Genomic DNA, 26,866 nt, shown 5'->3' with positions numbered 1-26,866 from the left:
AATAAAAAATACATCAATACAAATAAAATAGCACTATATACAACAACTGTAGCAGTGATTAATAAATAAAATGTCCATTGGAGTGGGGATTGACCATAGGGGGAGCAGCTGGACCATTGAGGGGGTGTAGGGACCAAGTGAAAAAAAACAACAACTCTGACCCCAGTGCAACTGTAGATCCAAGTCACTAGGTACCACTGTAAAGGACATTACGCAGCTTGCTTAGTGATTACTACTTCATCCTAATTTGGCTCCCCAATGCTCAAACCCAGGACTTCTGCCTTGCTAGCACACATAACCACCCTCAAGTGTTTTACCAGTCAGCACCACTCGAAAAGCCAGCTATTTGCTGGTGCATGTGGGGACACATCAGGCTAAGGAGTAAGTTATTCACATCACCATATGCTACATTCAATCCTCAAACTTACTCAACAGCGACCCCAGCATTGAGCTTAATGCAACTGTAGATGAAACATGTCAATATAAATAAATGAAACTATAAGACATATCAAAAGATTAACTCAAAAGCATGAATTCAATACTTTTGATGAACTTCACAAATAAAAAAGGATATATTTTCTTACTAAGTTACACTTAGAGTTAGCTTTATCCGCTAGCTTCTTCTACCTGTACTTCGTAGCATTACTTATCCCCTCGTCTAGCTTACCAGTGCCCCCTCTGGCTAGGCTGACAATTTTTTTTACCTCTCTGGGAGAGTTTTAGCCTGTAGAGCAACTCTCCGGCTAACGACATCCCTACCTCATGGTCAGGCTTGATGAGGCCAAATTTTCCTGGGGCATCTCTTTTCCAGCCAACTGGACACTAAGGGCTTTTCTAGCCTGGACAAGCAGCGCATGGAGGAGTCTGGGTTTTACAGCCCTGGCTATGGAGCCTACTGTCAGAATTAGGGCAGACCTGGAGGTAAGCAGTCCTAGCCCCCTAGCTAATGAGAGGGGCAGCACACAGCACTGGTGGCTTCCTGCCCTAACTTCTCTCTAGTTTAGCATATCCATCTCTCCCCAACTTGTGGTACTAGAGAGACACTCCTTCGTTTTCCTAACCTATCCCCTGTGCAGCAGCTCATCGTTCCAACCCGCTGACAGCAGTAGGTGTGGAAGTTGCACTTCTCCCCTGAGTGCCCTCCCTATCAAGGCCCTCCCCCGGCACCTTTAGGTTCCAGCCAGGACCAGAAGACAATATGATTCAGACAGGAGGAGAACATCAGTTGCCCTCAAGCACCATTCCCGTTCAGTGCTCTCAGCATCTTTCCTCCTTATAATAACTTTTCCATGTTGCATCCAGGCACCTTGCCAAAGACTCTTTGGCATGCCACCAGAGGGCACGGTTGCCTCGGCGAATGAGAGTCTCAGCGCCTGAAAGGCACCCCACCAAGTTGGTGGAGATCTGTCACGCATGGTGGGTATAGTTGCTTGGGGACAACAGTCTTCAGCCAGCTACCTGCACGCAATCTCTGCAACTTCGGTTTTACTGGCCTACGGCGACTCAGCTCTATTGCTAGAGGATTGTGCTATTGAGCTAGGGACCATTCAGTACGTTGGAAATGCTACTTCCTCTCTTCCCAAAGGAAGTGCCATTGCACCTCACTGTCCCGTTCTGTTGTACCCTGCATTTGGTTCACAGGAGAGGGGCCAAAGCTGACCAGATATAGCTGTCCTGCTCTAAGAATAGGAAGTCACGAGACCAGTTGTGCCGCTTTTATGCTTCTGGGTTGCACTGTTGGCTGGAAGATTGCTTTCTTCCCCCAGAATGTTAGATGTAGCAGGCACCCTCCCTTCTGTTTTCAGTAGATAGAGCTGTTCATGAGCGTTGTCTCCTATCACAACCAGCCATTGACGCACAAATGGAGATACTCCATCCCCATTCATACACACTGTCTCCCTGATTTGGCCAGTGTAGGAGGGAATTCTTTGACTACAGCCCGACCACTCGGTCTTTAGACAATCCGGGGCCCCCTTCCAAACACTCACTGCTACAGTTAAGTGTGTTCAAGAGATTCTGAAACAAATCGTTCTGTTCTGTTCCAATAGATAAATTCTTGCTATACCGGTTGGCAGTTGTCACGCCCTGACCATAGTTTGCTTTGTATGTTTCTATGTTTTGTTTGGTCAGGGTGTGATCTGAGTGGGCATTCTATGTTGGATGTTAGTTTGTCTGTTTCTGTGTTTGGCCTGATATGGTTCTCAATCAGAGGCAGGTGTTAGTCGTTGTCTCTGATTGGGAACCATATTTAGGTAGCCTGTTTTGTCATTGTGGGTTGTGGGTGATTGTCTATGTGTAGTGTTTGTGTCAACACGATTGTTCATTAGCGTCACGGTTGTCACTTTGTTGTTTTGTAGTGTTCAGTTGTTCCCATTAAAATGACGAACACTTACCACGCCGCATCTTGCTCCTCCTCTCTATCTCCAGACGACATCTGTGACAGCAGGCCCCTCCATTGCTCTAGGGAAGGGGTGCGTTACTCACGCTTAACCTCCAAGACTATGGTCCCATCTCGGGCCCTGTCGGTCTTGTTGAGATTTATTTTAGCAGCTGTTCAGCCAAAGTTAGGCATCCACTTTTCCCCCCTGTGACAAAGTATGTAGCAATGTAGCAAAATTTGAAATGTTGTTTATATTTGTATTTATTTTTGGTAATTTGTACCCCAATTTCATGAAGCCCAATTGGTAGTTACAGTCTTGTCCCATCGTTGCAACTCTCGTACAGTCTTGGGAGAGGCAAAGGTCGAAAGCCATGGCTCCTCCGAAACACGACCCCGCCAAGCCGCACTGCTTGTTGACAGATTGCTCACTTAACCCGGAAGCCAGCTGCTCCAATGTGTAGAAGGAAACACCGTACAGCTGGCGATCGACGTTAGCGTGCATGCACCCGGCCGCCACAAGGAGTTGCTTGAGCGCGATGGGACATCCCTGCCGGCCAAACCCTCCCCTAAACCAGACGACTCTGGGCCAATTGTGTGCCACCTCATGGGTCTCCCGGTTGCGGCGTCTGTGACACAGACCAGGATCAAACCCAAATCTGTAGTGATACCTCTAGCACTTCGATGCAGTGCCTTAACCTGCTGCCCCACTCGGGAGGCCCGAATTTTATTTTTTACATTGGATAAAAGTAGACACTCAGAGCGAGAAAATTGTATATCACACACTACAGTTGAGGAACAATGGGAAAGTAATTCTGTATTGAAAGTTGATAAACATATCCTCACGTTTGAGAAAATGCTCTTTGCCTACACCCATTCAGCATCGTTCACACCCTTTTACGCTTTAGCCACCCAGCTCTTTAAGGATTCATATGTGAGGCCATGTACTAAACAACCAAAGAATTTCAAGACTAAAGGCTGGTTTATATTACGGGTGTGTTCGTAAATTCAATCTGGAATGTCAGAGTGCTCAGAGTACGCTCTGGGCATTCGTAAACTCAAAGCGTTGTCAGATTGTCTGTTCGTAAATCCGAGGATTAGGGTTGATCTGAGCATTCTGACCTAACAGCAGTCAAGCACCCTAAGCTAACTGGCTAAAGTTGGCTAGCTTGCTAGCTACTTCCAGACACAAATGAGATCACAGCTCACTCTCACCATTTTACTTGACCTAGCAGAGCTGGTTAGGCTGTTTTGATGTTATCCAGAGGGTTGGTAACTGCAACTGTGCTGCTAGCAACAATTTAATTGCGCTTTTTTTGCCAACGTTTTACTGACACTGGCCATATTCAACAGGTGTTGAGCGTTCACAAATTCGTCAGTTATTCTGCGCTCTGGCACACTCAGACGAGTGCGCTGAAATCGTAGTAGATAGCCAGAGAAAATTTACCAGCTATGTCTATTGACAGGTGTCGCAGTGTCATCATGAACATTCTATTGAAATGGTTACTTGCATAGTGGAGTCTTCGTTTAGACAGGTAACATTAGCTAGCTAGCTAAACAATGAACCATTATCCCAACACATAACGTTTCTACTCTGCATGAATCTGCAGGTAACTAACAAACCAAGTTCAATGTTAGCTAGCTAACTAACATTAGGCTATAACTAGCAATGCAAATGGCTCTGTGATATGAATAATATCACAACACAGATCATACACGTAACATTAGCTAGCGAGCCAGCTAGCTAACATTAGCCAACTAGCTAACAGTACACTTTAACTTGAAATGAAAACAATTTTCTGACTAAATTAGAATTGTGTAATATCTGAAAATGCAGCTAGCTAGACTATCTTACCCATATACATGGATTGACTACCTGGCCTGATGATTACTTGCTGTCCCCAGTCCATCAGGTCATGCTGCTGCTCCAGTTTCAACTGCCTGCGGCTATGGAACCCTGACCTGTTCACCAGATGTGTTACCTGTCCCAGACCTGCTGTTTTCAACTCTCTAGAGACAGCAGGAGTGGTAGTGATACTCTGAATGATCAGCTATGAAAAGCCAACTGATATTTACTCCTGAGGTGTTGACCTGTTTCACCCTCGACAACCACTGTGATTATTATTATTTGACCCTGCTGGTCATCTATGAACATTTGAACATCTTGGCCATGTTCTGTTATAATCTCCACCCGGCACAGCCAGAAGAGGACTGGCCACTCCTCATAGATTGGTTCCTCTCCAGGTTTCTTCCTCGGTTCTGGCCTTTCTAGGGAGTTTTTCCTAGCCACTGTGCTTCTACACCTGCATTGCTTGCTGTTGGGGTTTTAGGCTGGGTTTCTGTAAAGCACTTTGTGACATCAGCTGATGTAAAAAGCGCTTTAAAAATACATTTGATTGATTGGACGCTTCTCCCTCTCTGTCACGGATGCCATGTTTGCCTTAGTTTGAAGATGTAATCCGGAAACAGGTGTTTTATACCACAACCTTCTTATGTGTGTTCTCTTTTCAACTCTGTCTGCCTATTTGCAATCAAACGGCAGAATTTTCTCGATCTCCTTAGCTATCATTTTTTAATTCCACCATGCATTCTACTGATTTCAAAACTCGGACCTCCAGAAAGTGGAGAGCTACACCTTTGCAGCTCTAGTACGAGATGTCTTTCAAAAAATCTGTGTTAGGGTCTCCACTTCAGCTCTGTATGGGTTCTGATTGACAGTTGTTCTGAAGTTGAGCACCACGCATGACAATAAGTTTCACCCATCCCTCTAATTGGGCAATTTTTGCAATTGTTTTTGTTGTCTGAGTGAGGGAAATCCTGTAAATTAGGACTCGATTATCTGTTTGTTTATTTTTCTTACTTCATTTTTTACAAATCAGCTTTGTTGCAGAGGGGCTCATAAGTAAGCATTTCACGATAATGACTACACCTGTTGTATTCGACGCATGTGACAAATAAAATAGGATTTGTTTAGATTTTTAAAAGATGAGATGTTGAGGACTATAATAAATACTACTTTGATATTATGATCACTATGTTTCGATGTAGAGTTAGTTACAAGATGACAAGGCATCATACCCTGGGCTGTCCTGAACAGAATGAGCCAGTTTGTTATATTGTGAAGAGAATTTGCCGCAGACCACGCATCTGACTCCAATCTATATTAACCAAAATTATGATCTGTTCTCTGAATTGCATTGTGAAAGTCTAATACGGTAAGATCGTATTTTATAATTTAGCCAGTCACGTTGGTAATAGAACAAGCTTTCAAACTATGTCTACCTGACCCAGGTTGTGATTTATAATGGACCGTTTTGGAATGCGTAAACAACATTAATTGTGTAAAGGCGGGTATGCAGGGCTGTGTTCCACACAAAACAAAAAAACTGTGCTTGCACTAGTTCCTCAATGGCACAGCTAAGAGAGCTAAAAAAAGCATATTATAGTTGAAGACTCTTGTTTGAGTCATTGAAATTGCTTAGGAACTGTGCACGGCCACTTGGAAACACCAGTCAGACCTGCAGCATGCCGAGGTTATGCATTTCCATATTTCTTCTGTAAGAAACATTTCAATTTAGCCCTTTCCATATAGACCAATTCCCATCTGTTTAAGGGCTGAAGTTTGGATCCATTTTTGAGTTTTCCCATCTGTTTGGATGGAGTTGGGCTAGACAGAAAAGCTACCACCTGCTCTACGCATATGTCCCTTAGTTTGGGGCCTCTGAGGGATGAGTCTTTCCCCATATGTGAGATACCGAAACAAGTATTTGAAAGAGAACTTACGGTTACTTGAGTAACCCCGTTACTCTGATATTATGAATGAAGTACTGTATCTCACCGCGTTTCCCTTCTTGCTATGTGTAAGGAAGAAAACATATGCTTCATAATCTGTACAGGGTGGGATTGTGGTGCCTTATAAGAAGTGGGGTTCCCCACTATCCACCATGCCTCCTGTCTGTCTACAAAAGATGTTGTGTGATTGGAGCTTCCTCGTGTTCCCGTCTCGAAGGGTGTGTCCCCATATGTGCGACACCTCACTCAGAGAACCGGGGTTACACAAGTAAGACAATGCAAGGGTCATTTAGCATTCCAAATCAACCTGCTTATGCTGTTTCCAACATTTCTGAAAGGCTGGCCTCCCGTTTTAGTTCAGGTGCATTTTGGATGACACTTGCCCCTGGATTGGACTAATAGGGTTCTGGGGTCTTGGTTCGAAAAACTGCTTTATTGTATCACATTTTTGGGGGATACCATAATGATCCTGCCATTAGTTTCCCCATGATATCGGAAAAATACATTAACCTTCTTGGCACTTTATGGGCGGCAGGTGGCCTAGTGGTTAGAGCGTTCGTTGGGCCAGTAACCGAATGGTTGCTGGATTGAATCCTCAAGCTAACAAGGTAAAAATCTGTCATTCTGCCCCAGAACAAGGCAGTAAACCCACTGTTCCCTGGTAGGCTGTCATTGTATATCTGACTTTGTTCTTAACTGACTTGCCTAGTTAAATAAAGCTTCAATAAAAACATTTAGATACAGCAGTGTGCCCACTATCCAAATGGAAAAGGTTTGAATCAAACATGACCCAATTTCATAGTATTTGGTGTCAGAAGTGGGATCCTACACGTGGCACCATCAGAACTGTGTCTGAGCAGCCATATGTAAAAGCTTAAAAGAAGCCTTCCAGAGGTGATGGGGCAATGTGGTTAATCCTGCTCCGGAGCTTCACTACAAAGTACTACAAAATGAGCAGATGTTACATAAATAGTCAGGCTTGGAGGAAATGGAAATGGTCTACATTTAAATGGCATCCTGAATGTCAAATTGGTATAGGTTATTTCAGGTGTACTTGGCATTTCACTACTGATTGTTATCGTTTATCAAATATCATCTTTCCAATAATCTGACTGAAAGCTGTCAACATGTTTGAATGTCCACTAGAAGTGAATTGCCAAAAAGGGCCAGACATTCACCTTTACAACAGGAAAATACTTAAAAACCAGCACCTCATAATTTTGTGACTTAAAAGGGCCAAAGGAATTCTTTGATGCAAATGTTTTAAAGGCCAGATAACTTGGTTGACCTTCTAACCCAAGACAAGAGGTTGAGTGGCTATTATCTATACATTCTGGCCTCACATGTAATTCACTCAAACATACATTTCCATGTAAGAAAGAGAAATATCAAATCAAATTGTATTGGTCACATACACATGGTAAGCAGATGTTAATGGGAGTGTAGCAAAATGCTTGTGCTTCTAGTTCTGACAGTGCAGTAATATCTAACAAGTAATCTAACAATTCCCTAACAACTACCTAACACACAAATCTAAAGGGGTGAATGAGAATATGTACATGTAGTATATGGATGAGCGATAGCCGAGCGGTTATAGGCAAGGTGCAATAGATGGTATAAAATACAGTAGATAAACGTGATATGAGTAATGTAAGATATGTAAACATTATTTAAGTGGCATTAATTAAAGTGGCATTGTTTAAAGTGACTAGTGATCCATTTATTAAAGTGTCCAGTGATGGAGTCTCAATGTAGGCAGCAGCCTCTCTAGTTAGTGATTGCTGTTTAGCAGTCTGATGGCCTTGAGATAGAATCTGTTTTTCAATCTCTTTTCAAACTCCCAGGTTTGATTCACTGTTGCGCCTTCTTCATCACACTGTCTGTGTGGGTGGACCATTTCAGTTTGTCTGTGATGTGCACGCCCAGGAACATAAAACTTTCCACCTTGTCCGCTGCTGTCCCTTCGGTGTGGATAGGGGGGGGCTCCCTCTGCTCTTTCCTGAAGTCCACGATCATCTCCTTTGTTTTGTTGATGTTGAGTGAGAGGTTGTTTTCCTGACACCACCTCCTCCCTGTAGGCTGTCTCGTCGTTGTTGGTGATCAAGCCCACTACTGTTGTGTCGTCTGCAAACTTGATGATTGAGTTGGAGGCGTGCATGGCCACGCAGTCGTGGGTGAACAGGGAGTATAGGAGAGGGCTGAGCACACACCCTTGTGGGGCCCCAGCATTGAGGGTCAGCGAAGTGGAGATGTTGGTTGGAGGCCCGTCAGAAAGTCCAGGACCCAGTTGCACAGGGCGGGGTTGAGACCCAGGGCCTCTAGCTTGATGATGAGCTTGGAGGGTACTATGATGTTAAATGTTGAGCTGTTGTCAATGAACAGTATTCTGACATAAGTATTATTTTTGTCCAGATGGGGTAGAGCAGTGGGTGGTGGGACGGCGTTTGCATCATCTGTGGACCTGTTGGGGCGGTATGCAAGCTGAAGTGGGTCTAGGGTAGCCGTTAAGGTGGCGGTGATGCGATCCTTGACGAGCCTCTCAAAGCACTTCATGATGACGGAAGTGAGTGCTACGAGGCGGTAGTCGTTTAGATCAGTTATCTTTGCCTTCTTGGGTACAGGAACAATGGTAGCCATCTTGAAGCATGTGGGGACAACTGACTGGGATAGGGAGCGATTGATTATGTCTGTAAACACACCAGCTGGTCTGAACATGCTCTGAGGACGCGGCTAGTGATGCCGTCTGGGCCAGCAGCCTTGTGAGGGTTAACACGTTTAAATTTTTACTCACGTCAGCCATGGAGAAGGAGGGGGGGTGCAGTCTTTGTAAGTAAGCAGCGATGGTGGCAGTGTATTATCCTCAAAGCGGGCAAAGAAGGTGTTTAGTTTGTCTGGAAGCGTGACGGCTGTGTCCGTGAAGTGGCTGTTTTTGTAGTCTGTGATTTCCTGTAGACCCTGCCACATAGGTTTCGTGCCTGAGCCATTGAATTACAACTCCACCTTTTCCCTGTACCGGCATTTCGCTTGTTTGATTGCCTTGAGGAGGGAATAACTACGCTGTTTATATTCAGCCATATTTCCAGACCTCTTTCCATGGTTAAATGTGGTGGATCATGCTTTCAGTTTTGCGCGAATGCTGCCATCCATTCAGGTTTCTTGTTAGGGTAGGTTTTACTAGTCACAGTGGGTACAACATCTCCAATACACTTCTTTATAAACGCACTCACCAAGTCAGCGTATAGATCAATGTTGTTCTCTGAGGCTGACCGGAACATATTCCAGTCCGCGTGATCAAAACAATCTTGAAGCGTGGCTTCCGATTGATCAGTCCAGCGTTGAATGGTTCTCGTCACTGGTTAATCCTGTTTGAGTTTCTGCCTATAAGACGGTAAGAGCAAGATGGTGTCGTGATTGGATTTGCCAAAGGGAGGGCGGGGGAGGGCTTTGTATGCATCACGGAAGTAAGAGTAACAGTGGTCGGGAGTATTAGCCATGTGTGTCATGCAATCAATATGCTGATAGAATTTAGGTAGCCTTGTTCTCAAATTTGCTTTGGTAAAATCCCCAGCTACAATAAATGCAGCCTCTGCAGTCCGGAACCTCCTGAGACGGTCTGCAGTCCAGAGTCTCCAGCGACGGTCTGCAGTCCAGAGTCTCCAGCGACGGTCTGCAGTCCAGAGTCTCCAGCGACGGTCTGCAGTCCAGAGTCTCCTGCGATGGTCCACGGTCCGGAGTCCCCAACAACGGTCCACGTTCCGGAGTCCCCAGCAACGACCTACTGTTCCGGCGACGATCGGTGGAAGGACGTATCCGCGAGCGGAGTGGGTACTTCGCCCCGCACCGGAGCAGCCCCCGACAGTAGAGGCCCACCCGGACCTTCCCCTATTGAGTCAGGTTGTGCGGCCAGAGTCCGCACCTTTGGGGGGGAGGCACTGTCATGCCCTGACCATAGAGAGCTTTTTATTCTCTATATTGGTTAGGTCGGCGTGTGACTAAGGGTGGGTAATCTAGGTGAATATATATATATATATATATATATATATATATCTATGTTGGCCTGGTATGGTTCCCAATCAGAGGCAGCTGTTTATCATTTAGGTAGCCATTTCCCCATTGTGCTTTGTGGGATCTTGACTATGTATGCCTAAGTTGCCTGTGAGCACTATAGCAGCTTCACGTTTCGTTTTGCATTTATTGTTTTCTTTGAGTTTCACTTCAAAATAAAGAGGATGGAACCATACCAAGCTGCATCTTGGTCCACTCATTGTAACGATCGTGACAAGTTTCCAGTTTACATAGACTCCAGTGAAGTTCCGTGAGGGCCATCTTGGTGTTCGCTTGAGGGGAAATGTACACTGCTGTGACTATAACTGACAATAATTCTCTCGGTAGGTAAAATGTCCGGCATTTGATTGCAAGGAATTCTAGGCCGGGTAGGCAGAAGGACTTGAGTTCCTGTATGTTGTTATGATTACACCATCATGAAGCACACACCCCCGATCTTCCTATTCCCAGAGAGGTGTTCATCTCTGTCTGCGTGATGCATGGAGAAGCCCGGTGACTGAACCAATTCTGACAACATATCCCGAGAGAGCCATGTTTCCGTGAAACAGAGAATGTTATACCTTGTTGTCAAGAGACTGGACATTGGCAAGTAGTATACTCGGGAGCGGTAAGCGATGTGCACGTCTACGGAGCCTGACCAGGAGGCCGCTCCCTCTGCCCCTTCTACGGCGCTGTTGTTTTGGGTCGGCTACTGGGATTAGATCCATTTTCCTGGGTGGTGGTCCGAACAGAGTATCCGCTTCAGGAAAGTCGTATTCCTGGTCGTAATGTTGGTAAGTTGCCATTGCTCTTATATCCAATAGTCTTTCCCTGCTGTATGTAATAAGACAAGATTTACTGCGGTAACAATGTAAGAAATAATACATTAAAAAACGAAATACTACATACTTTCCTAAAAACTCGAAGCGAGGTGACCATCTCTGTCGGCGCCATTTGTATATGACAGCAAGGCAATAGCATACAACAGGGGAGCTGCCAGAGTATATCAAAACATAGATTCTTCCATTGTCTGAGATAATGTGAATATGACATAGTCCATTGTTGCGTCTTTAATGAGAAGCATGTTTCGCTTTCAACAGCAACATAATCAAAACACATTCTAATTAAAAGTTCAGAATGCACTCCATGCGGGGATTAAATAGGAGAACAATTAAGTTAAACAAAGCAATTACATGAGGAAGAGGAAAGAAAATCATCCCGAAGGCCAAACCAATAAAGAACAACATTTTGAAAATACAGAATAAAGAGATTTATTAAAACTGTTGATCCTTGGCATACCAACCGCTCCTAATCCTTTGCACATACAGTATCAGTCAAACGTTTGGGCACACCTACTCATTCAAGGGCTTTTCTTTATTATACCATTTTCCACATTCTAGAATAATAGTGAAGACATCAAAACTATGAAATAACACACATGGAATCATGTAATTAACAAAAAAGTGTGAAACAAATCTAAATTGACTTTAGATTTTAGATTCTTCAATGTAGCCATCCTTTGCCTTGATGACAGCTTTGCACACTCTTGGCATTCTCTCAACCAGCTTCATGAGGTAGTCACCTGGTACGGTATATTTAAGGCCACAGCCAACACTTGCTAAAGCAACTTCTTTTAAGTTTATACAAGCTGTACCCAAAAGTAGCTGACATAAGCCTAAGTAATGACTATAGTCAGTTACCTTCAACATTGGGGTGGGTAAATGCAGAATATTGCAAATTTGGAGGGGAGCCCTGACCAGGACTCAAACCTGTGTCCAGCGACTATCAACCTGATACCTTAGCCATTATGCCAAAAAAATACTAACTTCCTAATTGGGAGTAATATTCAAAAGCAATGTGATAAAGGGTTGTGACTTTAATCGCCGGCACAGGGAAAATCACATTATGAATGGTAACATGGGAGATATAAGAGGATTGCATGGACGAATGGCCTACTTGTGGTCACAGACCACTTGTCTTTGACTTACCAGTTGCTGGCCCTGTACTCCCCACGCAGCATACTGCAGAATAGAATTCAGCACCTCTGGAGGATCCAGCTCCCATACCTCCCTGAAAAACAACATTAAGTAACAGTAACACTGCTGCTTAGAGCAGCTGACACATTTTGTTTGAAGGACAGTGCTCAACTCCTCTCAGCCTACTAGACTTGGACTGCCTGCCTTTCAAATTCACATTTGTTAACTTGGACTGCTTATATTCAAATTAACATTTAAAAACTTTAAAAGCTAATTTCACAACATTGTTTTATCATCATAATTGAAATGTAAGTTAATGCCTGAGATAAACTGCCTGAGAATAGATAGTCTTGACAAGTAAACAAACACATCAAGACCCCAACAAAGTTAATGGTAAACAAGCAAGCAAAACATACCTTGTGTGGACGTTGTAAATGCTATATGAGGCCATGTATGAATGCCGGAAAACCTGGAACAAAAGAGAGAAAAGAAAGAGGAGATTACTGCATGAAATATTTACGATGGAGGCAGCTTGGCTGATAACAACATCATAAAAACAGGCAGAGAAAGGCATCAAACAGAATAGACCGGTAGCTGTTTTCACAGATAGATTCTGGGGACAATGCAATTTGCATGGGTGACAGCTGGGAGATGAGACATTTTAATTCCATCTGAGAAACCGATCATGCAACCCCCATGACTTTAGGTCTGAAAGCCCGGGAGTATGAAAGACACAGAGAGAAAGGCAGGAGGGAGGGGGAGAGAGAGAGCATCCAAATGGTTCTGACTAGGGTGTTTGTAAATCTGTCTGGATTCCCCTCGAGAAGCTGTGCCTGACATGATAGTATAATTCAGACTGTAGACGGGGAAAAGAGAGAGAGAGAGAGAGAGAGAAAGGAGAGAGAGAAAGAAAGAAAGAAAGAAAGAAAGAAAGAAAGAAAGAAAGAAAGAAAGAAAGAAAGAAAGAAAGAAAGAAAGAAAGAAAGAGAGGGATAGACACACCTGATTCAGACTCAAGTGTTTGATATATCTGTTTGAGCAGACAGGAGTCTAAAAACAGGGATGCCACAGCCGAGGATCGATAGCTCAAATTAACAAGTGCTTCTTCATTTGAAAAGGATGCACTTTGCCACAGTGAATTATGCATAGCGCATGAGGACGGCGGAAAGGCCCGAAGGTGGTGGCAAAGATGTGATAGCGCTAGATTGATGAGCACCAGAAATAGTGTTGACAAGCCAAGATGAGTGATCTCAGAAAGGGAGGGAGGTGGAGAGTGCACCTCCGATGGCTTTGACAAAATATGTCTCATCTACCTCAGTTGCTATAAGCTGCTAAGCAACAGAGATGCAGGTCAGGGTTAAAGCTCTGTGAAAACACATCCCTGGCTAGGAACTAAAACGCCCATGCGTTTAGATGCGCCACAACTTCAGGCGCCGACAGAGATGGCCGCCTCGCTTCGCGTTCCTAGGAAACTATGCAGTATTTTTTTTTTACGTGTTATTTATTACATTGGTACCCCAGGTAATCTTAGGTTTTATTACATACAGTCGGGAGGAACTACTGGATATAAGAGCAACGTCAACTCACCATCATTACGACCAGGAATACGACTTTCCCGAAGCGGATCCGGTCTTTTGCCCACCACCCGGGACAATGGATCGGATCCCAGCCGGCGAACCAATACAACGACGCCGTAAAAGGGGCAGATGAAACTGTCTTCTGGTCAGGCTCCGGAGACGGGCACATCACGCACCGCTCTAGAGCATACTACTCGCCAATGTCCAGTCTCTTGACAACAAGATTGATGAAACCCGAGCAAGGGTAGCATTCCAGAGAGACATCAGAGACTGTAACGTTCTTTGCTTCACGGAAACATGGCTCACTCGAGACACGCTATCGGAGTCGGTACAGCCAGCTGGTTTCGCATCGCGCCGACAGAAACAAACATCTTTCTGGTAAGAAGATGCTTTATGATTACGTGGTGTGATCATAACAACATACAGGAACTCAAGTCCTTCTGTTCACCTGACATAGAATTCCTCACAATCAAATGTCGACCGCATTATCTACCAAGATAATTATCTTTGATTATAATCACAACCGCATATATTCCCCCCCAAGCAGACACATCGATGGCCATGAACAAACTTTATTTGACTCTATGTAAAACTGGAAACCACATATCCTGAGGCTGCATTCATTGTAGCTGGGGATTTTAACAAGGCTAACCTGAAAACAAGACTCCCTAAATTCTAATCTGCATATTGATTGTGCTACCAGGCCTGGCAAAACCCTGGATCAATGTTATTCTAACTTCCGCGACGCATATAAGGCCCTCCCCCGCCTTCCTTTCAGAAAAGCTGACCACAACTCCATTTTGTTGCTTCCAGCCTATAGACAGAAACTTAAACAGGAAGCTCCCGCTCTCAGGTCTGTTCAACGCTGGTCCGACCAATCTGATTCCACGCTTCAAGATTGCTTCGATCACGTGGATTGGGATATGTTCCGCATTGCGTCAAACAACATTGACGAAAACGCTAATTCGGTGAGCGAGTTCATTAGCAAGTGATTTGGAGATGTCGAACCCACAGCAACTATTAAAACATTCACCAACCAGAAACCGTGGATTGATGGCAGCATTCGCACGAAACTGAAAGCGCGAACCACTGCTTTTAACCAGGGCAAGGTGACCAGGAACATGACCGAATAGAAACAGTGTAGCTATTCCCTCCGCAAGGCAATCAAACAAGCTAAACGTCAGTATAGAGACAAAGTAGAGTCACAATTCAACGGTTCAGATACAAGAGGTATGTGGCAGGGTCTAAAGTCAATCAAGGATTACAAAATAAAAACAGCCCCGTCGCGGACCAGGATGTCTTGCTCCCAGACAGACGAAACAACGTCTTTGCTCGCTTCGGCCCGCTACCAAAAACCTGCGAACTCTCCTTCGCTGCAGCCGACGTGAGTAAAACATTTAAACGTGTTAACCCTCGCATTCAATCAATCCTTATCCCAGTCTGCTGTTCCCACATGCTTCAAGAGGGCCACCATTGTTCCTGTTCCCAAGAAAGCTAAGGTAACTGAGCTAAACGACAAAGTAGAGTCGCCCCGTAGCACTCACTTCCGTCATCATGAAGTGCTTTGAGAGACTAGTCAAGGACCATATCACCTCCGCTCTACCTGACACCCTAGACTCACTCCAATTTAATTACCGCCCCAATAGGTCCACAGACGATGCAACCACACTGCACATGGCCCTAACCCATCTGGACAACAGGAATACCTATGTGAGAATGCTGTTCATCGACAACAGCTCAGCATTTAACACCATAGTACCTTCCAAACTCGTCATCGAGCTCGAGACCCTGGGTCTCGACCCAGCCCTGTGCAACTGGGTCCTGGACTTCCTGACGGGCCGCCCCCAGGTGGTGAGAGTAGGTAACAACATCTCCCCCCCTCTGATCCTCAACACTAGGGCCCCACAAGGGTGCATTCTGAGCCCTCTCCCGTACTCCCTGTTCACCCACGACTGCGTGGCCATGCACGCCTCCAACTCAATCATCAAGTTTGCAGACAACACTACAGTGGTAGGCTTGATTACCAACAACGACAAGATGGCCTACAGGGAGGATGTGAGGGCCCTCGGAGTGTGGTGTCAGGAAAAAAAACTCACACTCAACAAAACAAAAGGAGATGATTGTGGACTTCAGGAAACAGCAGAGGGAACACCCCACTATCCACATCGACGGGACAGTAGTGGAGAGGGTAGAAAGTTTTAAGTTCTTCGGCGTACACACCACGGACAAACTGAATTGGTCCTCCCACACAGACAGCGTACTGAAGAAGGCGCAGCAGCGCCTCTTCACCCCAGGAGGCTGACAAAATTCGGCTTGACAGCAAAAGCACTCACAAAATTTTACAGATGCACAATCGAGAGCATCCTGTCGGGCTGTATCACCGCCTGGTACAGCAGCTGCTCCTCCCACAACCGTAAGGCTCTCCCAGAGGGTAGTGATATCTGCACAACGCATCACCAGGGGCAAACTACCTGCCCTCCAGGACACCTACACCACCCGATGTCAAAGGAAGAACATAAAGATCATCAAGGACTACAACCACCCGAGCCACTGCCTGTTCACCCCGCTATCATCCAGAAGGCGAGGTCAGTACAGGTGCATCAACGCAGGGACCGAGAGACTGAAAAACAGCTTCTATCTCAAGGCCATCAAACTGTTAAACAGCCACCGCTAACATTGAGTGGCTGCTGCCATACATGTAAAAAATTTATCACTAGCCACTTTAAACAATGCCACTTAATATAATGTTTACATACCCTACATGACTCATCTCATATGTATATACTGTACTCGGTACTATCACTCATTCATATATCTTTATGTACATATTCTTCATCCCTTTACACTTGTGTGTATAAGGTAGCTGTTGTGAAATTGTTAGTTTAGATTACTCATTGGTTATTAGTGCAGTGTCGGAACTAGAAGCACAAGCATTTCGCTCCACTCGCAATAACATTTGCTAACCATGTGTATGTGACAAATAAAATTTGATTTGATTTGATTTAAAACAAATTCAAGGTAATCATTTGGAACTAGAGGTAATGAGCTTTTTATGAAATATCCACAGCAAAACCACAGACTCTTGTTCCCTGGGAAGGCACAAGAAGAGGAATGGACTCTGACTTTTATTTGAACCCTGTTGACTCCCTCCAGTTAGAGGTTTACTTCCAAACACACTTTGACCTTTGGCAAAAAAGTTTCAACTGCCTGTCAGATACTACTTTGAGTGTCTGAGAAAGTGTTGAAGTTATCATTTTAAGAACCTAATTGCGCAGATATCTTTGCTGCAGGGTGGAATTCACTCTCTCTGAGCTGCTCGTCATCTCTAGCTTTGATAAAATGTCCTACTCTGTATATGATGATAAAATGGCTAATATCAGTTCCAGTATCAGGTGTACAGTTAGAGGATAATTTCGAAATGTTTCACATTGTTTCCCTCACTACATCTTTTCAAGAGCTGGCACAATGACCTTTGTGTTCAGTATGGTGATTTAATCAAAGACAAGTAGTTTGACATTTTCAACTCCTACTGCACTAAAACTTTTGCTGCAACTCAATGTTGAATACGAGTGGTCTGCACAGGGCAGTTTTATCAAACACCATTAACACTGCAAACGTTTAGTTTAAAACCACACAGAGGGAAACTTATCTGCCCAAACCAATGAAAAGACCATATTGTATTAATGACGATTTTCATCACCATGTTCCTCCATTTCAAATATCATCTGATTAATACATTTGCCACACACTGACCATCCTTCCCTCCCTCTTTTCCTTGCTCCTGTTCCACTGCGAAGGTGACTTGCCCACTCCCTCCTCCCCTCCTCCCCTCATATTATGTATGCAAATCGGATTGAATGAAATGAAAACATGGATTCTCTTGATTTATGGGAGAGGTGTGGAGGATCATGGTTCTGTATATTACCCAGAGATCCCCTAATCTCTGGCAGTGTGTGGCACGTGCCTGGGAGCAGGGGCCCACAGATTAAAACACATGATTAAATATCTAGACTGGTTCAGACAGCTTTAGGCGCTCTTCTATACTGCCTCGGAGAAGAGTCCACTGGACCAGCTAACGGAGAAATGCATGCCAAGGTTTCCAATGGTAAATAAAGGTTACAAAATAGTATTTGAAATGAAAATAGTATTTGGATGCTTGTACGTGTGAAAAGAGTTTATTACATAGTAATAACATGTTTAAGGCTGTTAATAACTGTGTTATATACAGTAGGACAGTTGAATACAAATGGGAATGATTGTTTTATTTAATCATGTGTCTAAAAACAGGTGACTTACTTGCATTTAGAAACTAAAGGCCTAGTTTACTGCCCTTATTCGAACATGACCACATTTAAGGAAAAACTTTGCTCAACTGGCTGTTGGTTACAGAGGAGCCTTAACCAAATACAGTGAAGAAACTTAAGCAAATTCTAGCACATTCTAGCACCAACATAGCAGAGAGCCAATGAGCCAGCTTTCTTAGCACTCTCACCCCAAAACAAGTTTATTTGTGTCTCCAGCCCCACTGGGATCGATCCATTTGTCAGCAAAAGGGGAGGAGAGTAGGGGGAGATCAATAGAACACTCGAGGGTGGGAATTATTTTAGGCTGTAAGCCGCTCTAGAGGTGCCTGTGCAATGAACGTAAGAGCAGGCTGCACCCCTACGAGTATCAAAGCGAAATGGTCCCTGAAGCTACCGATGCCGTATAATATTTTGCTACCTTACATATTTTGTGCAAAAATGTTGGCCCAGTGTGAATGACAGAATCAGTGCAACCCTGACAGCAGTCAGTATTTGGCCCTCAGGTTACCATAGCAATTCTGGACCCCTACAGCACATTGGACCCATCAGATTAACTATAATAGCATGGGCCCTCAAGGTGCCAGTGCTGTGACGACCATCCAGTCTCAGGGGTCTGCCAGACCCAATCTAGTCCCATTTAGAGTGGGAGGGAATACGGATACGGTGAAAACGGTGCTTAGGGCCCCAGGTGCTGCTTTTGGCCTGCTAAATCACACAACATTGGGCTATTTCGGTTACCGTGACCCCCGTATAGTCCTGATGAGATAGCTCTAAAAGATTGTCTCTCCTTCATCTTCCTTTGTGATTCCCGCCAGGCTCATTTGTTCAGTAATCAGCCTTGAGGGGATAGGCGAGGTAGGACCTAATGTACGTATTCAGCCTCTGCTCATTTGAAGGCGGCGAGCCACTGAATATAAATGCTACTTCATCAATGTTACACAATGTTTTATCCTTCACAAAGATATATCATGGTTTGGAGGACAAAAAGGTAAAGAAACGGAATTCTTAATATTCTTCCCTGGCCAGTATGTCAAATAACCGATCACAATGTAATAAACTTTGTGGTTTTACAATTTGAGAATGAACAGAAACATAAAATGGTCTATTTGATTGAGATCTGTCATCAAATGAAATACAACACAATTTCCTCACATTGTCATGTCAAGTAAACAATGGACTTCATTATTATACTCCATGGGTAAACTCTGGACTCTGGCTCTCTATTGGTTACACAGACCTTTTTCCTCCCATTCCATTCTTAACACCGCTCGCCGGCTTTGTATTCATGTTACCTGATGAAATTGCTGTACACAATATGATCTTGTTGCCATCTGATGAACATTCAGATGTCATAAATCAGCACTGCAGAGCTCTCCCTGTACTATGCCGTACCTTGATAGTATTACTGTTGATGATATCTGGAAATGTGCATGTACACCCTGGCCCATCTACGGTTGCTAGCCCCAATTCTGACTTGTGCTCTGATATCTGCTTCACTGATTTCTGCTCCCGTAAAAGCCTGGGTTTTCTGCACGTTAACCCGAGAAGCTTATTACCTAAAAGGATCAATTGAAAGTATGGGTTCAGAGCTCCAATCCAAATGTGTTGGTCATTACTGAGACGTGGTTAAGGAAGAGTGTTTTGAATACTGATGTTAACCTTTCTGGTTATAACCTTTTTTGGCAAGACAGATCTTCCAAATGTGGGGGAGTGGCAATCTTTACCAAGGATCACCTTCAGTGATCGGTTTTCTCCACCAAGTCTGTCCCCAAACAATTTGATTTGCTGGTTTTAAGTATTAAACTTTCAAATAGCTCTTTGTTGACTGTTGCTGGGTGCTATCGTCCTCCATCAGCAACAGCATGTAACCTACCTGCCCTAAGCTCTCTCCGGGGCCCTTACACCAAGTCTGAATTTGTCCTGCTAGGTGACCAAAACTGGGACATACTTAAACCTGACAACCTGTCCTGATTTGTCATAGAGGCTTGCTAAAAAACTTTAATGAGCAAGCCTTCCTTCATAAACTGGCCTCTGTAAAATGGTATAGAATCAGCTTGATCCCCTCTGTCGAAGATGCTTGGACCTTCTTTTTTGATCATTACAGTGGTATTGTTAACAAACACACCCCCATGAAGAAAATGAGAATTAAAACCTGGTTCGACCGTGATCTTGCAGAGTTACTCCACCTCAAAAATTTGGCGAAATGCTCGGCACACACACACTTAGGCTGACTGGCTGTTGTTCAGGCATATGAGACATCAGGCTATCTGGAAGGCCAAAGTTAGTTACTTTAAGAAGCAGTTCTCTCTCTGTGGGTCTAATCCCAAGATGTTCTGGAAAACAGTTAACCTTTTTGGGATAGGGGGCAGCATTTTCACGTTTGGATGAATAATTAATCCAAAGTGAAAATACTGCCCCCTATCCCCAACAAGTTATTAAGTCTTTCTTTAATTCTGTGAAAAACACCTGCATCTTTTATCAATGTTTATTATGAGTATTTCTGCAAAATCACCGGATGTTTTGGAATCAAAACATTACTGCACATAACGCGCCAATTTAAACAGAGATTTTTGGATATAAATATGCACATTATCGAACAAAACCTACATGTATTGTATAAGATGATGTCCTATGAGTGTCATCTGATGAAGATCATCAAAGGTTAGTGAATAATTGTATCTATATTTCTGCTTTTTGTGACTCCTATCTTTGCTGGAAAATGGCTGTGTGTGTTTTTGTGAATTGACTCTGGCCTAATATAATTAGATGTTGTCAGATGGTTTAGACCCTTTCTTCTTTAAGATTGCTGCCCCTATCATAAAGCCTATCTTTGACCTTTTTAACCTGTCTCTCCTTTCTGGGAGGTTCCCATTGCTTGGAAGGCAGCCACGGTTCGTCCTTCATTTAAAGGGGAGATCAAGCTGATCCTAACTGTTATTAGGCCTATTTGTAGTTTGCCCTGTTTATCAAAAGTGTTGTAAAAACTTGTTAATAATCAACTGACTGCCTTTCTTGATGTCAATAGAATTCTCTCTGGTATGCAATCTGGTTTCCGCTCAGGTTATGGACGTGTCACTGTAACCTTAACTTCTCGAGGATAGGGGGCAGCATTCTGAATTTTGGATGAAAAGCATGCCCAAATTCAACTGCCTGCTACTCATCCCCAGAAGATAAAATATGCATATTATTAGTAGATTTGGATAGAAAACACACTGAAGTTTCTACAACTGTTTGAATCATGTCTGTGAGTATAAAATAACTTATTTGGCATGCGAAACCCCGAGGACAAACCATTCAGATTTTTTCTTTTGAGGTCACTCTTTTCAATGGGAATCCATATTTCTAAGGGACCTTCTTGCAGTTCCTACCGCTTCCACTGGATGTCAACAGTCTTTAGATCTTGGTTGAGGTTTTTCCTTTGAGAAATGAAGAAGTAACACTGTTCAGAGTGAGGCTCAAGGGAAGTGTACTCTTTGTTAGAGGCGCGTGACCTGAAAGCACTCTCCACTTTGTTTTCCTCCGGTATTGAACACAGATCATCCCGTCTTCAATTTGATCTATTATTTACGTTAAAAAATACCTAAAGTTGTATTACAAAAGTAGTTTGAAATGTTTGGACAATGCTTACAGGTAACTTTTGAGATATTTTGTAGTCACATTGCGCAATTTGAAACCGGTGTTTTTCTGGATCAAACGTGCCAAATAAATGGACATTTTGGATATATATCGACGGTATTAATCTAAGAAAAGGACCATTTGTGATGTTTATGGGACATATTAGAGCGCCAACAGAAGAAGCTCGTCAAAGGTAAGGTATTTATTATATTTTTATTTCTGTGTTTTGTGTCGAGCCTGCAGGGTTAAAATATGCTTTTCTTTCTTTGTTTACTGGGGTGCTATCCTCAGACAATAGCATCGTTTGCTTTCGCAGTAAAGTATTTTTTGAATCTGACACGTTGGCTGGATTCACAACAAGTGTAGCTTTAATTTGGTATATTGAATGTGTGATTTCATCAAAGCTACATTTTTATAGTAATTTATTTGAATTTGACTCTCTGCATTTTCACTGGATGTTGGCCAGGTGGGACGCTACCGTCCCACATATCCCAGGGAGGTTAAAGGTCCCCAATGATGTGACCATTGCTCTTGATTCTAAGCAATTTTGTGCTGCTATTTTTATTGACTTGGCCAAAGCTTTTGATACGGTAGACCATTCCATTCTTGTGGGCTGGCTAAGGAATATTGGTGTCTCTGAGGGGCCTTTGGCCTGGTATGCTAACTACCTCTCTCAAAGAGTGCAGTGTATAAAGTCAGAAAATCTGCTATCTCAGCCACTGCCTGTCACCAAGGAAGTAGCCCAAGGCTCAATCCTAGGCCCCATGCTCTTCTCAATTTACATCAACAACATCGCTCAGGTAGTAGGAAGGTCTCTCCTCCGTTTATATGCAGATGATACAGTCAGGGATAGGCAACAGAAGGCTACCACACTAACTTGTAATCTCTGGTTGTGAAGTGAGCTTTATCATAGTCCTGTCACTGCTTCACTCCCTGGCTACGCTGATGCTCCTCCTCCACGACAATATCCGTCTCTGCCTCCTCTTCGCCCTCCCCCACTCAGCTGGCCCCTCCCCGGATTTTGTGTTAAATGCTCTACCACAAAGCTTTCTTAATGTCCAACAAGCTTTCTCTACCCTTATTAACCTTGTTCTGAACACGTCCAAAACAAAGGTCATATGGTTTGGCAAGAAGAATGCACCTCGACCCACAGGTGTGATTACTACCTCTGAGGGTTTAGATCTTGAGGAAGTCACCTCATACAATTACTTGGGAGTATGGCTAGATAGTACACTGTCCTTCTCTCAGCACATACCAAAGCTGCAGGCTAAAGTAAAATCTAGACTTGGTTTCATATATCGTAATCGCTCCTCTTTCACCCCAACTGCCAAACTAACCCTGATTCAGATGACCATCCTACCCATGCTCCTTATATGACACATCACTGCACTCTATACTCCTCTGTAAACTGGTAATCTCTGTATACCTGTCGCAAGACCCACTGGTTGATCATTATTTATAAAACCCCCTTAGGCCTCACTCCCCTCTACCTGAGATATCTACTGCATCCCTCATCCTCCACATACAACACCCGTTCTGCCAACCCTATTCTGTTAAAAGTTCCCCAAAGCACACACATCCCTGGGTTGCTCGTCTTTTCAGTTCGCTGCAGCTAGTGACTGGAACGAGCTGCAACAAGCACTCAAACTGCACAGTTTTATCTTAATCTCTTCATTCAAAGTCTCAATCATGGATACTTTTACTGACAGTTGTGGCTGCTTTGTGTGATATATTGTTGTCTCTACCTTCTTGCCCGTCGTGCTATTGTCTCTGCCCAATAATGTTTGTACCATGTTTTGTGTTGCTACCATGTTGTGTTGTCATGTTTTGCTGCCTTGCTATGTTGTTGTATTATAGGTCTCTCTTTATGTAGTGTTGTCTCTCTTGTTGTGATGTGTGTTTTGTCCAATATTCATATGTTATTTCAAAAAAGATATAATAATTGAATCCCAGTCCCCGTCACCACAGGAGGTCTTTTGCCTTTTGGTAGGCCGTCATTGTAAATAACAATTTGTTCTTAACTGACTTGCCTAGTTAAAAAAAGGTTCAATAAAAATAAATAAAATAAAAACGGAAATCCCGGTTATACACTCTTGTTTGGTGAGGTACAACCAATTATTTATATGTACACTATGACTAATAGGGGACAAAGTGTTGAAGCCATGGTGCCTCCATCTTGGTTAATGCATTACACCATTGTAAAAAAATATTTTGGAAGCTATAGAAAAGCTATAAACATTTATTAAGGTCTACATTCGTTTTTGCGACATGTATTTTATTACAGACATGTTACTGCGTACTTTTAAATTATATTATGTGAGCTAAACATAAAAAAATAATAATAATAAGTATCTAAAAACATTTTCCTTAAATAATCATCTTTGGAGATTACTAACGTTTCCATCCCCACTATAACACAAAACTACTTGAATGTCAGTAATTTTGTCCTTAGAACATTTATTTGATTCCATTAAATCCTATGTCGGACTGCTCCTCCTGGGGAGTGCCAATATAGCAGACCAGTAGCTTCAAAGCCTCTCAAAGGCCAACACATAGCATCAGCAATCCAGGGTTTATATATATATATCATTGGGTACGACCTGCTCAAACCTGATTAGCTTGAAGCTATTCTCTAATTATTATTGCAAACACAATGCATTGGATCAACATAGACCTAGAGGATTTAAAACCTTGAAGAGCATTACAATATGTTTACCAGCAAAGAAAACATATCCTATTGTCACGATTGACACAGAGATTACGAGTGTTTATAAAGCTTAACGGCTCTTGGATACCTCAGTAATGAGATAAAGGCGTGTAATCTTAGAGCTACTGTAGGTGAGACTTCCAGAGATTTCTAGGGGGAAACTCTGTCAATAACTTCAACCTACACCAGTTGATGTGGACATACTTGTTCAAATGCCACAACGTTATTCTGTGCTTTTTTTCCATTCCAACATACTATACCGGTATTGCCCTGTTTGTTCAACTAAACAATTTCCCAAGGGCCCAGAGATTGTGTTCATACAGTAGGTGCCTAAACATATACTGTGAACATATAATTAAATGGTGAACAAATGACAGCCTCTATACATATCTTTCATAATCAATTCCGAGCTTGTCTATCTATGAAATACAACATAACATTACACGTCAAAAGAAAGGGACAACACAGGGCACATGTACAGGTTTGCCAACTACAGGGGTGTATTTATACTGCCAATTCTGTTGTAAAAAAATTCTTAGACTGAAGCAAACGGAACTAACCTAAAACGGACCTACCTGAATTTGTCCAATAGAAACTCTTGTTTAGCTCTGTTTGCTTCCATTTGGTTCTGAACAGTAAAAGGTTTCTGTAATGAATACACCCTAGTCCTCGAGTACCCAGAACAGCACACATTTTTGGGGGGGACAAGTACACCTAATTCAACTTGTCAACTAATCATTAAGCCCTCAATGAGTTGAATCAGTTTTCTGGGGCTACAACAAACATGTGTGCTGTTGGACAGGAGTTGGGAAACACTGGTGTTGTCACGAATATTACCGAAGGTGACTCCCCTTCTTGTTCGGGTGGCGCTCGGCGGTCGTCGTCACAGGTCTACTAGCTATCGCCGATCCGTTGTTCTGTGTTCCTTTGGGTTTGTCTGATTGGTATCACCTGTTTCTTGTTTGGTTGTTGGGGTAGGGTTATATATAGTTTGTTCAGCCCGCTTCTGTTTCGTGCGGGCTTGTTAGTCTGTTTTGTTGTTTGAGTGTATTTTGTTTGTATTTGGGTTTCACGCTATCCGTTTATATTTCTGATCATTTGTTTTTCTACTTTTGGTTCATGTTATGTTTCCGGGACATTAAAGCGTGTTTTTTCCCACATCTTTTGCTCTCTGCGCCTGACTCCACACCTCCTCACTCATTTATCGTAACAGAAGCCCGCACCACGATATGGAGTCAGCAGGAGCAGCGACCACTCCTCTTCCTACTATGGAGGAGAGAGTCCATCACACGTCTATCCTCCATCGCCTAGGATCAGCGATGGATCAGATGATGGAAAGGATGGATCGTTGGGAGAGGAATGGTCTCCCTACTACCCCACCGACCCTCCCACCGGCAACTCTACCATCTCCCCCATCTGGATCCGTTTCCAGCGCTCTGCGCATTACGCCTCCGAGGGAGTACGATGGAGCAGCGACGGGGTGCCAGGGATTCCTGCTTCAACTAGACCTCTACCTGGCCACCGTTCGGCCGGCTCCCTCGGAGGAGGAGAGAGTGTGGGTTCTCATCACATGCCTTACCGGTAGAGCCCTGGAGTGGGCTAATGCGGTCTGGAACGGGCCCGACCCAGCGAAGGTCAATTACCCGGAGTTCAATTACCCGGAGTTCACCCGCCGTTTCAGGGCCGTGTTCGATCACCCTCCAGAAGGTCGAGCGGCGGGTGAGAGATTGTTCCATCTCAGACAGGGGACGAGGAGCGCGCAGGACTTCGCGCTGGAGTTCCGGACCTTGGCCGCTGGAGCAGGGTGGAACGACAGGGCCCTGATAGACCATTACAGATGTAGCCTGAGAGAGGACGTCCGTAGGGAGCTGGCCTGTCGGGATACTACACTTAGCCTGGATGGACTGATAGACCTGTCGATCCGGTTGGACCATCTGCTAGCTGCTCGCGGACGTTCTGAAAGGGTCCTGTCAGTTCTACCTCCTGACCCTCCTGCTCCTATCCCGATGGAGCTAGGAGGGATCGCGTCTAGGGAGATCGGAGGAGGAAGCTCCTCCTGTACCAGTTGTGGCCGGAGAGGGCACACGTCTGGTCGGTGCTGGAGGAATTCATCTGGGAATCGAGAGGGCAGGCAGAACACTCCTCGGTCACCCCAGGTGAGTAAGCACCACACTCTCCCAGAGTTTCCTGTTGGTCACATGTTCCTATTAATTTGTTTCCTTAATTATTCTCCTTCTCTCCAGCATAAGGCACTGGTAGATTCAGGCGCAGCTGGAAACTTTATAGATCACGGACTCGCTCAGAGGTTGAGGATTCCGTTAGTAAAAGTAGACCCCCCTTTTGCCGTGCACTCTTTAGATAGTCAACCATTAGGGCCAGGGCTGGTGAGGAAAGCCACAATTTCGTTGGAGATGATTACGCAGGGGAATCACAAGGAGCTAATTAGTTTGTTCCTTATCGATTCACCTGCGTTT

At 43.9% G+C, this 26,866-nt stretch overlaps 1 protein-coding gene across 1 annotated transcript in view; it reads right to left on the bottom strand.

Annotated features, from left to right (window-relative positions):
• The window catches only part of LOC112225108 (inactive dipeptidyl peptidase 10), a 150,666-nt gene that overhangs the window by 40,502 nt on the left and 83,298 nt on the right, over positions 1-26,866 (bottom strand). Inside the window, exons 6-7 of the mRNA XM_024388761.2 lie at positions 12,606-12,658; positions 12,202-12,283 (exon numbers count right to left, since the gene is read on the bottom strand). Of these exons, the coding sequence (XP_024244529.1) occupies positions 12,202-12,283; positions 12,606-12,658 (135 nt within the window). The remainder of the gene's footprint in view (positions 1-12,201; positions 12,284-12,605; positions 12,659-26,866) is intronic.

The sequence above is a fragment of the Oncorhynchus tshawytscha genome, linkage group LG26 (assembly GCF_018296145.1).
Source record: "Oncorhynchus tshawytscha isolate Ot180627B linkage group LG26, Otsh_v2.0, whole genome shotgun sequence".
NCBI classification, from domain to species: Eukaryota; Metazoa; Chordata; class Actinopteri; order Salmoniformes; family Salmonidae; genus Oncorhynchus; species Oncorhynchus tshawytscha.
This window is presented reverse-complemented; position numbering and strand designations above follow the sequence as displayed.